Source organism: Natator depressus, chromosome 3 (assembly GCF_965152275.1).
Source record: "Natator depressus isolate rNatDep1 chromosome 3, rNatDep2.hap1, whole genome shotgun sequence".
Taxonomy (NCBI): domain Eukaryota; kingdom Metazoa; phylum Chordata; order Testudines; family Cheloniidae; genus Natator; species Natator depressus.
The window spans coordinates 207,301,955-207,314,604 of record NC_134236.1 but is presented as its reverse complement, the minus strand read 5'-3'; the positions used below and the strand labels follow the sequence as shown (position 1 = coordinate 207,314,604).

General features: G+C 42.5%; 1 protein-coding gene across 1 annotated transcript in view; it reads left to right on the top strand.

The window, feature by feature from the left end:
• Window positions 1–12,650, top strand: part of TTL (tubulin tyrosine ligase) — a 31,594-nt gene that overhangs the window by 4,267 nt on the left and 14,677 nt on the right. The window contains exons 2-5 of the mRNA XM_074949812.1: window positions 3,147–3,225; window positions 5,045–5,277; window positions 11,599–11,734; window positions 11,892–12,161. Coding sequence (XP_074805913.1) covers window positions 3,147–3,225; window positions 5,045–5,277; window positions 11,599–11,734; window positions 11,892–12,161 — 718 coding nt within the window. The remainder of the gene's footprint in view (window positions 1–3,146; window positions 3,226–5,044; window positions 5,278–11,598; window positions 11,735–11,891; window positions 12,162–12,650) is intronic.

The following is a 12,650-nucleotide window of genomic DNA, read 5'->3' as shown; positions in this document are numbered from 1 at the left end:
GAAATGTGTTTCCTGGCTGCCGTCAGGAGGATTATTCTGCACTGGAATCTCTCTTTCATTTCAGTAAATCGTGACAGCTCCCTAATCCTGTAATAAGAATGTGGGGCTATGTTCCTGAAATAGCTCCTGCGTCTGTTCCCTACCCGTAGGACTAGTTCCCCTTGCCATGACATTCCCGCCAGCATGTTGCTGTGTATTTTCCTCTTTCCCCCACCACTTTTTTGCCTGTATCTGTTCTTTTAACTGAAGGATCTTAAAGTGTGTATGTATAAATACAGTGGCAAAAAAGAATACTAGAATAACCTCTTCTAGTAGTAACACAATAAAATGTGCATAATGGAGTCCTCTTTCTTTTCAAGAAAATACAGTAATAAGATTAGAACATAATATCCAGTTCTTCCAACAGTAGCTCCTATTGAATGACCATCCAACAGAGCCAATATCCCTGGCATTCACTTTTCCTTTTCTATTATTTTTTGCTTCAGGGCAACCAGTTAGTAAAGATTAAAAAGCTACTCATGTATGTCAGTCACTCATTGGTTTTTCGGATGGCCATTAGAACAACTAGAGTGTGACCTGTGGCCTGCAGACCCCTGGGGGTCCGCAGACAGTCTCTAATATTTCCAAAGGGATCTGCACCTCCATTGGAAGTTTTTCAGGGTCCAGCAAATGAAAAAAGGTTGAAAACTATGGAATTAGAGTAACCAGTAAACCAGTATTTCCCTTTCTTATTTTGCGAGTGCTGTGTGAGTTTGTCTAGTTCCCGTGCATGGAACTAACGTGCGTCTTATACTCTTCCTTTTAAAGCATATCCAGCTGGAGTGTGCCTCATGGTTTTTATTGAATTACCTGCCCACCCCTGCCCCTTCCCAATCTCTCCTCGTCCATCCAGCTGGTTTGGGTGCCATTTCTGTTCAGGACAGTCTCTAATTTGTGGAGCAACTTAGGGGCAAACCCTTAGCCCAGTCTGGTCGGGTGTGCTATGTGGGTGGAATCTGCGCCCTGCCCCCGGAGCCAGTTTGGATTCTGTTCCAGTCCAATGGCTACTAGCCCTGAAGTAACAGCCCCTTCCCCACACAGTTGGGTTGGAGGAAGATGGAAGTGTCTGTGTAACAACCGATCCTGTGCTTCTGCTCCCAGCCCCTGCGCCCTGTCATAGGGAGCTCATGCGGAGCAGGCCACTGCCAGTGGGTGACCTGCTGTCTGTCTGGCCACCCAAAATCCATCCCTTGCCCCTTCTGTGTGCAGCAGATTCTTCTTTTTCTGAATCAGATAGAAAAGGTGCCAACAGAGAGCGGTCTTCAGTGCAGGGAGCCTCTCTTCAGCTGTATCCGCTGTGGGTAGGGCACCCTTGAGTCATGATGACAGGGCAGCAATGGGGAAAGGGCACGCTTCCACTGAATCTGGGCATTTTCAATATTTCAGCTTTGTCCTGAGCTCTCAGGCTGACTCTCGTGCCGGGAGAGGAGTCAGGGGCATCTGTGGGCTTTTGAGGATGGGTTCAGCCACCTGAGAGAGACTTTTGGCTGGAAGAGGGGACGGAAGAACCCAATGCACAGCTACAGACTAGGGACCGAATGGCTAGGCAGCAGTTCTGCGGAAAAGGACCTAGGGGTTACAGTGGACGAGAAGCTGGATATGAGTCAGCAGTGTGCCCTTGTTGCCAAGAAGGCCAATGGCATTTTGGGATGTATAAGTAGGGGCATAGCGAGCAGATCGAGGGACGTGATCGTTCCCCTCTATTCGACATTGGTGAGGCCTCATCTGGAGTACTGTGTCCAGTTTTGGGCCCCACACTACAAGAAGGATGTGGATAAATTGGAGAGAGTCCAGCGAAGGGCAACAAAAATGATTAGGGGTCTGGAACACTGACTTATGAGGAGAGGCTGAGGGAACTGGGATTGTTTAGTCTGCAGAAGAGAAGAATGAGGGGGGATTTGATAGCTGCTTTCAACTACCTGAGAGGTGGTTCCAAAGAGGATGGTTCTAGACTATTCTCAGTGGTAGAAGAGGACAGGACAAGGAGTAATGGTCTCAAGTTGCAGTGGGGGAGGTTTAGGTTGGATATTAGGAAAAACTTTTTCACTAGGAGGGTGGTGAAACAGTGGAATGCGTTACCTAAGGAGGTGGTAGAATCTCCTTCCTTAGAAGTTTTTTAAGGTCAGGCTTGACAAAGCCCTGGCTGGGATGATTTAATTGGGGATTGGTCCTGCTTTGAGCAGGGGGTTGGACTAGATGACCTCCTGAGGTCCCTTCCAACCCTGATATTCTATGATTCTAAGTTTAGAAGCTGGGGTGGGTGATTAGATTCTTAGATGGTAGATTGTAAACTGTTCAGGACAGACTGTTGGCTACCCTGTGTTTGTACGGTGTCTCTCACAATGAGGCCCTGTCCTTGGTTGGTCCATAGGCACTGCCCTAATAAACATGATGGATTAATAATGTGTAGCCATTTGGTGACCGTTTGACACTGAATCTGCCTTCGACCCTTGTCATTGTTCATCACCCCTTTACTTCTGGCCAAGACAGATAAAACAAGGTTGCCTAGCCAATAAATGAAAGATTCTGCACATTTCTTAGAAGTAATCATTTGACATTTGATTTTAATTGTCAAGACACACAAGGTAGAGTTGCTGCATTATTTCTTGAGTCCAAATGCTCAAACAATGTCCCCCACCATCTGTGGCCAGGAGGGAGGTGGATAATGCTTACAGACACTTGTCTAGCTGGTGAACCTCAGGGGACTAAGGATTTTTAGGTATTCTAAGCAAATAGCACATCGCTACTCTCTGTTGTAAGAACAAGGTGGGGTCACATTGGGGGGAGATTTGGTTCGTTGCAGATATTTGAGTAATAGGCCTATTTGTGGAATACCAAGTATGTACGAGTGACAACCAGCACTAGAATATGGAAGTATATAAGGCATATATGACTTACCACCACAAATAGTAAAACCTAACTTAGAATGGTCAAGCCTAAGAAAGGTGCTCTTCAGGATGCAACCTGGGCCCAATATCAGCATCATGCAGTTGACTGTATAACAGAGAAGTCTAATTTTTCTCTTTTTTTCCTAGGATTCTTTAGCAATCTGTCCCCTCCCCCCCCCCCCCCTTTTTTGTTTCTTAACTCTCCCTTTCCTCTTGTAGGTCATGAACCTGGACTTGTGCAGCTGGTAAATTACTACAGGGGAGCCGACAAGCTTTGTCGCAAAGCTTCGTTAGTGAAGTAAGGATTCCATTGAAACCTTTTAGTGTGTTTGAAGAAATGTTTTTTTCTAATGCAACTAAATATTAAGTGTGTTTTGTATGATGCTTGAGAAAAAGCACCAAAATTTGCCTTTAAAGGCCTTCTGTTCAGGGGCCCTTCAGCAATCTTCAGAAGCTGCATCTGCTTTTTTTCTTCACAGTCATTTGTGTGCCCAAATAGCATTTCAGTTTCTAGATACTGGACCTGATTTTCATGGGCAAGCAGCATTTGTATGTGTAATTCTGTTGTTTGCGCTTGCAAATGGTGCTGCATGTCAAGTTGGGAATGCAAGAGCAGCAGATGTTGTTGTTTCCTAAAATGTGGACCTAAAGAAACAACCACTACAACATTCTGTTTCTCCTGGTAGATATATTTTTAAAGCTTGGTTCCACTTTGCTATTTCTGTTGTTCATTTTTATAGAGACTTGCAGTACTAATGTGCTTCTAGCTAACCAGATCCTTTGGTCAAGTGAATGCCAGGAGACATCTCTTTCACAAGAGATGACTCAGAGATGGAGTTTCATAATAATCAGCAATGCCAATGTCTCCTGCAAGGAGTGGTGCATGTACTTCTATTTGTTAAAGAGATGGAATATTGAGTTGGTTTATTAAAATATGACTTGGGACTGAACTCTGCTTCTGTTAGAGCGTGTTCATTTCAAAGCTGCTGGTCTGGTCAAACTGTTTTAAGACATCACTGTCATACAACAAGAGACAGGCTGCAGGGCCTACATTAACTTACGTAATGTATAGTATCATTCTGTAGCCCGCCCATCGTAGTCATTTGTATACAATGGTGCACCTTGGGCCTGCATGGCTTACGTTCCTTAAAAAATCCCTTCTAGAAATCCCAGGCCCTTCTATGTAGATATGATGTAAACAATCACCCAGTGCCAGAGAGCAGATTACTTAAGACCATTCATTGAGATTCACAAAATTATTTCTATGTAGCTTGTACTTTGGGGTCAGTGCCTGTCTTTTCTAAAGCTGTAGCTGCCTTTCCCTCTTAATCCCGGGGGTCACCAACACTACTAATTGCTTAAAAATCCCCTGAGACTCTGAATAAAGCCATTTTGACAAAGGACCTGATCCAAAGCCCACTGAAGTCAATGGGAAATTTCCCTTTAATATCAGTGGGTTTGGCTTGGATACATAGCTCCCATTTGGAGACAATTAGGTTTCTGAATAGCCTAGTTCACCATTCTGTTCCCCTCATCTTTCCCAATCAAGTTCCACCACACAGCAACTTTTGCAGGGGCTTCTGTGTTAGCACACAGGATTCCCAATGAAAAGTCTTCGCTGGTTTCTCAGAAAGCTTTGTGTGGATGCTGTGCAATATCTAGCTATGTGGAACCATTTGTTTATTGATCATTTCAGAATATTTGGCTCCAGTTCATGATAAAAGGCAAAAATATTAAAGACAAAATAGAAAGATCTAGATCAATTATTTGATCAACGTTTATTTAGAAAGGTGAGTGCTCAAAAACATCTTTAGGGGAGAGAGGAATTTACCCAAATCTCAGTCTTATAGTATTACAATATTTGCTGGTTTTTAAAAAATATTTTGTCCTACTGTTTTTTTCCTCTAGCAGCTTTAAAGAGAAGACTGTTTTCAGCAAGTTAATAGAAATATATACAGTACAGTATTATTATTGTTGAATATGCATTAACCATATTCACTAGCAGGAGAAAGGCTCATGTTAATGATAACCTGCATTTAATAAGTATAAATTATTTTGGGAGCTGGCATGTTCTAGGATTAGCAAGGCTAATGGGCTGGTTTATCTTCTCCAACTAGGCTAATCAAGACGAGCCCTGAGTTATCAGAATCTTGCACATGGTTCCCAGAATCATATATGATTTATCCAACTAACCTAAAGACTCCAGTGGCTCCAGCGCAGAATGGAATTCGCCATCTTATAAACAACTCCAGGACGGATGAAAGGGAAGTGTTCCTGGCCTCCTACAACAAGAGGAAGGAGAATGGGGAGGGGAACGTGTGGATAGCCAAATCCTCGGCTGGTGCCAAAGGTTTGTTTCCTGCTGAGATGCTCCAACTCTTTTCTGTTCTTGTTGTTTGATTTTTGTTATTTAAAAAAAATAGAAGGATGATTATTTTCCCTGCATCGTGTCTAGCCGTGGTTGCAATATGCCTGTTTAATAGCAGTGTGTGCTCCGCACTGCAGGCCTTTACATAAGTACCACATAGAACTCTGTTCTCTGCACTGGCTGGGGCATTTTATGGTCTCCTCTCTGCTCCTAGGGAACCGTCAGCACTGATTAAAAGTACAAACCTTCACACTCTGTCTGATATTTGGGGGGATGAATAAGTGACCAGCAATGATCAACCCTGATGCCATAAACGCCCAGTACTGCTCCCCGGCAGAGCTCTTTGTGTGGGGAAGACCCCAGCAAGAGACAAGGCACAAGAGGTGTGTTCTGTAACAAAGCCAGTGCAATGTGGGGTGCGGCGATGAGGGAATGTGGGGGACAGGGGGAGAGTGATGGGGGTGGAAATGTGCGGGGGAGTAGGAGAGGTGCAGGGAAATATGAGTGGCGGGGAAAATAAGGGTTACAGAGAGGACAGATGATCATAGGGGCAGGTGGAGGACAGGAGACTGGGGAGAATGTGAGTGGAACCAGAAGGGAGGCAGGATAGTGATAGGGTCTGTTGTACTGCTGTCTGTCAGGCCAGTGATACGGAAGGTGGAAGGAGAGGAATCGACTGGTAGCTTCCCATTCCAGAGGATTTGGGAGGATAATGGGGCAGAGGGGTCGCGCTCCAAGCAGCCACTGGGGAGGCACCTGTATTCCTGGTTGAACTTTGAACCTGAAACAAGCATACAGGGAGTTCCCTGCAAGGCTCAGACACTGGAAGGCAGCTCTCTCCCCACCGGCTCGTGATGTCTGGGTGCTCATGGCTGGCAATAAGGGATGCTGGAGCGCAGACCAAAGGGAGGCAAGAACAGAAACAAGGAAAGGAGAGAGGACAGAGACTGAAATCACGTACAGGAGGGGAAGGAGAAAAGAAGAGGGACGCAGACGCTCTCAGACGTGTGTGTGCTGGAGTAGGAGACATGAAACCAAGTCCTCCCCCTCCTTAAAATCACTACGGCTTGTGTTTAGAGGGAAGCTAAAAATCTCAGCCCTTGTGGTTCCCTGCGGGACCCGCTCACCTCGGGTACAGAGCTGGCCGGACTGTCAGCTGATGTCAGTCAGTCTGTAACACCATCAAACAATGCAGTTATGCCAACTCATGGCAGCCCGGGTCCAGCCCAGAGGCCTTTCAGCCACCCACAATAGCCAGCCACTTCGTTTTGCAGAAATCCCCATCACAAAAATCAAGTCTGAGGAAAATCTCAGTACTTTAAATAAAAATCATATTGATTGACTGTTAATAAAGACAAGTAATTACTCTGGACAATCATAATTTGTCACGTACAAGACCTCAAAGGATTTTTGATCCAGTATTAGGAAAAAAGCTATCAAGTAATGCTACAAGGAAGCTTTAAAACTGTATACATTCCAGCGCAAGGTGTCTGTAAAATATATTCTTCTTAATGGACAGTGAAATTCCAAAGTATATCAAAACATCTCGCTGAAAATCAGTGTGGATGCATTCTTCCAGAAGATTGTCCTTTAGGACATAGTGATAGGGGAACAGATGGCCTGTCATTCATATCCCTCAGACGTGACCTAAGAGAAGGCTTGGTTTCATCAAAATGAAATAAAAGGACATGTTTCTTCCCATCTAATCTTTGTAGGAAAAAGTACTCCTGTAGTCTCACTAGCTGATTTTAAAACTCTGATTTAAGCAATAACTAAAGCGTCCCCTGTATCCGGGGAGTAGCTATGACAGGGAAAATTATAAAGCTTTTTACTTCAATATGATAAATGTCTCCTGCTACAGACATGACCCCATCTTGTCAGTTATTGCAACAAATGTAATTGTAAGTGTTTGACACACAGAAGCAGAACCCAGAGCAGAAAATTAAAACGGAATACAGAGCACTCTTATAATCTTCAAAAATGGTTCATATCTTCTCCCAGAATTGTTCTATACAATAAAAGGAAGTTTATCACAGAGATCATAGTCCTCTAAATGCTTAGGAAAACCCAGTCTCCTAACATTACATAATTTAAGAAGAAGAAGAAATGTAGTATTTAATAACTAATTTAATAACCTCAGTCTCCTATTATTAAAAGGAAAATTGCTGTTTTAAAAACCCAAACAAAACCAGAAAATACTAAATTTAGAGCAAACATTTGGGATTTTTTTTTCAAGAACAATGGATATGGACAGTTAAAGGGATCCCAAGGAGCCTTACTTCTGTCCTGCTTAATCCCCACCTAGTTCAGCTACAATGCAGGTGACAAGTTCAGCTAACCACCTGCCTTGTTTACCATCCATCCTGTGCACTCAGTGGAGCAGGAGTCCTGGGGGGGGAATAGCATGGGATCATGTAATTAAAGACTATCATAATGCATATGGACCAGGGAACCAAATTAAGATTACACAGGCAATCGTAAATCTGGCATTTTCTAACTTTTCAGTGCTTGACTTAGCAACATCGCCCTTATTTTAATAGGGGTTATTTTGCATGGAATTTCCTTGATCTTTTTAAAAGAAAAATGAAAAAAAAAAATTCCATTATGTATAATCATATTGCTCCTCTCCACTCTCTCCAAAGGCTAAGTTTGAATCTAGAACCTCAGCACATATCTCTGCCCCTTGAGCTAAGAAAGTAACTGGTACCAGTAGTAGGCTGTTACTCTGTTTGAACCAGCCACTAGGTGGGGATGTGATACCACACTGCTACTAGTGGGTGGTGGTGATTATTTATAATTTGTATTGCTGTAGTGTTTAAGGATCCCAGTCATAAATCAGGACCCCCGCTGTGTGAGTTAATGTACAAACATATAACAAAAAGTCATTCCTTGCCCTGAGAGGCTTACAACATACGTAAACTGCACAGCGATTTGCTAGACAGCAATGGAATCCTGTGGATCAGGATTCCTGGGTTCTGTTCCTGGCTCTGGGTAAGGAGCGTTGTCTGGTTGGTTAGAGGAGGGGATTCAGACAACCTAACCAAACACATAAATTCAGCAAATTCATTCTGAAAAGCAGTGCAAGTAAGACTCTCATCTACCATATTGAAGGAATCCCAGTTCTGCTAGAAGTGATCCTGTGCAAACTCCAAAAAGAAAAGGAGTACTTGTGGCACCTTAGAGACTAACCAATTTATTTGAGCATGAGCTTTCGTGAGCTACAGCCCACTTCATCGGATGCATACTGTGGAAACTGCAGAAGACCTTTTTATATACACAGAGACCATGAAACAATACCTCCTCCCACCCCACTCTCCTGCTGGTAATAGCTTATCTAAAGTAATAAGCTATTACCAGCAGGAGAGTGGGGTGGGAGGAGGTATTGTTTCATGGTCTCTGTGTATATAAAAAGGTCTTCTGCAGTTTCCACAGTATGCATCCGATGAAGTGAGCTGTAGCTCACGAAAGCTTATGCTCAAATAAATTGGAGTACTTGTGGCACCTTAGAGACTAACCTTTTCTTTTTGCGAATACAGACTCACACGGCCGTTACAGTAACGGAGTTTGCACAGGTTTCAGAGTATCTGTAAAACGAGAGGAATTATATTTCTTTTCCTCCTGGCATAGGCATAATGCAGCCTGGCTCAATAGTAAGCATTGTGCATTGCACAGAAGTAAATATCAGTCACTGAAAGAGGTGAGTCTGGAACTCATGGTCTCCTGGCTTTGAGCCCAATATACTTTTCCCCAGATGCAAGGGTATTTTTGGTAGAGGAAGGCTTGCAAACACAGGAAGTTTGGCAGAGCCTGGGAATTTGCACAGTATAATTGGGAAATAGGTGAAACGAGTATAGAAAAAATCCTACCGTGGATGTGCTAATGGGGACTTTAAAAGCTTATAACTCAGCTAGAACTGGGGGGATTTTCACAGGGAAAGCAAAAGGAACCTCCCTGACTGCAAGCCTACCCCCTCCACTGAATCTCAGACTTCTGCTCCAAATCATGGAGCTGTTAGAGCTGTTGAAAATAGTAGTCTGGAATTTTTGTAAGCCGTGGGAAAACTACCTGTTTTCCCCTAGCCTCCTCCTTGGAAATGGCTGCCCTGCGCTCAGATTTTTCAAAAATTCAATGCGAGACAGAGAACAAAACAGAGAAGATTTCAGCTGGAAGAGTTAAAGTTTAGCAAAGCTTAAAACAACCAAGAATCAGGGGTTCTCTGGGGAGTGTTAGGCAACTGTAACTGTGAGTGTTGCTTCCCAGTAATGCCAAATTCTGGAAAGACTGTGTTCTGTTTCCAATACTCTGCCACTGCAAGTGGACGTTTGTATTGAAATTATATGGGGGAAGGGATAATTGCCAACTTCAACCATAAATTGGAGGGAATTTGAAGATAGATTTGAACTTTCTCAATGGGGGACTTTCATACCAGGGAAAATATAGATATTAGCCTTATCCTTTTTTAAAACCATTTCTTTTTGCACTCTTGCTAATTTAGCAATGACTTTCACATTGAACTAAATGGGACTGCAATGAATAAAGTTACTCCTGTGACTGTAGAATTATGTTTGTCAGAAGAAGAAGCTGGAACAAAAACGTTACTAGAAGAAATAGCTTCAATAAATTGAGGAGCCACATAGAAAATATGGGCAACTTGAATTGCTTCATGTTTAAATTCAAAGTCACCTGGTGGAAGGTGTGTCATTGTGCTGTTTCTGTGCCATCTTTCAGATGAGACATAAACCAAAAGAGGAAAGAGAGTTGCTTAGTTAAAACGCTCAAGTGGGACTAAGATCTGGGTTTCAGTCCCGGATATTCCATAGACTCTGCATGTGACTTGGGCAAGCCACATATTCCCTCCTTGCTTCAGTTTCCCATCTGTAAAACGGAGATTATCGTCTACCTCACAGGTGTTAGGAGGTTAAATTCATTAATGTGTGATACGCACCCAGATGGTACAGTGCAGGGGACAGTATTCTTACTGTCTTAGACAGATTCATGGTACTTCACTGGGGGCAAATACTGAACCGAAACAGACTATGGGAGAAAACTAGTTTTACAGCCCCACTATGGAAAGAGACGTGGCACGTTAAACATGGGTGTGTGGACTGAGTTGGGAGGAGACAAATATTACTCTCTGATGTCTTTTCTGAGATGAACAGGGTGATGATTCCTCTTTGTTCAGTCTTAGACCACAACTTGCTCCAAGAAATGACATTGATCAAGCAGCAGAGCGTCTAAAAGTAACTGTCAAAATGATTTGAAGTGTTAGAGAGCATGTCCTGTAAGAGGAGACTGGATAAGATGAAAAAGACCTAAATATCTATAAAAAGCCAAAGAGGATTTATTTTTAGGGTTACAGGATTACATAAAATGAGGAGTAATGTTTTAAAGCAGGGGCGGAGAGGGGCCTGTCCTGCAGATATTTACATACATAACCTAACTCATGCATGTAGCACTCCTGCACTCAGTGTGACTACATCTGAGTAAAGGTTTCAGGTGTGCAGGATAGGCCCGCTAGATGATAGGAAAATAATTGGGGGCAGGGGAGACCAGTCAGGCAATGGAATAATCGCCATCAGGAAGTAGTGACATGATTGCTAGAAGTATTTGAAAAATCTCTAACTGGATTCAACACAAAAAGCCTGGAGGTCACAGGCCTGACGTTTCTAACTACATGATCATGATGTGTTCCTGTGATTTTTGTGTATTGGAGGTCTTGTGTATTGGAGTGATAAGTGTGTTGTGGAGTTGAAGTTCCCATCTCTCTGCTCCATAGAAATGTCTTAATTAGTCTTTACTGTCAATTGGAATGGTATATTGCATCTGAGAAAAGTTCTCTGAAACACACCAAAAGTACATGATAAACATCTTTTGTTTGTTAATTGGTCTCTTGGAAGAATTCTATGTGGTAGTTAAAGAACTTGAGGAAAAACAGTAGAAGCCACAAAGCACAAATTTTAGACAAGACTCAGCCACACAGACAATCCGGACTCTTAAGTACATAGATGTCCCAAGATCTAAATGTGTATTTTCAACTGTAACTCTTATAGCTGAAACTCTTCCTTTGTCTTGACGCCTAGACATCTCTGAGAACCTAGAGGAATGTCTTTATTAGCCAGAGAGGTTCTTACCTCCATATTCTCAAGCATGGTCATAATGCCAAATCTGCTGCAATAAGAGACCCAATAACATATGTCATTACGTATATTTTGGTGTACTTCAAAATCCTTTTAAAAAAAAATAATTTCCATCGATCATATCTGTGAAACCTGCTGTATTTTACCTTTGTTTTTTTCATGTTAGGTGAAGGAATTCTTATTTCTTCAGAGGCTACTGAACTTCTGAACTTTATAGATGATCAAGGACAAGTGCATGTGATTCAGAAATACCTTGAAAAGCCTATGCTGTTAGAGCCAGGCCATCGCAAGTTTGATATTAGGTAACGTTTTCTATTGATTGCCTGTCAATTCTTACTCAAAAAGATTAGAGAAAATGCATTGGGGTGAGCGAAGTGTTGTTAATAAATCTGATTACATGCATATGCTGGCTTAAAAAACAAAACAAAAAACCCTATTCAGTGTTCTTCTAATTTTCAGAAGCTGGGTTCTAGTGGATCACCAATATAATATCTACCTCTACAGAGAAGGCGTTCTGCGGACCTCTTCAGAACCATACAATAGTGCTAATTTCCAAGACAAAACCTGCCATTTGACCAATCACTGCATACAGAAGGAATATTCTAAAAACTATGGGAAGTATGAAGAAGGGAATGAAATGTTTTTTGAGGAGTTCAATCAGTATCTGATGAGTTCTTTGAACATTACACTGGAAAGTAGCCTGTTATTGCAGATCAAACAAATAATAAGGTAACTTGTTGATCATTATTTGTGTTACAGTAGCACCCAGAGGCACCAACCAGAACTGGGGACCCATTGTGGTAGAGACTGTACGTTCACACAATACAGGACAGACCTTGCTCCAAAGAGCTCGCAGTCTAAATAGACGAGACAGACAAAAGTATCAATATTCCCATGTTACAGACAAGGAACTGAGGCTCAAAGAAATTAGGTGACTTGCCCAAGGTCACATAGGAAGTGTGGGGCAAAGCACAAAATTGACCCTATGGGCTTGTCTAGTTTAGGGAATTTCCACAAGGTGAATGGAGCTACTTTTGTTTCTTGTTCAACATATTAATATATGTACATATATTTATAGAGATATGTAAGCCAAAATTCACCAAAGTTTCCACTAATTTCAGGTGTCTTACTGATTAGGTAAACGCATGAGACAAGTGGGGCCTGATTTTCAGAGGTGCTGAGCATTCACTACTCACAGATATCATCAGGAGCTACAGA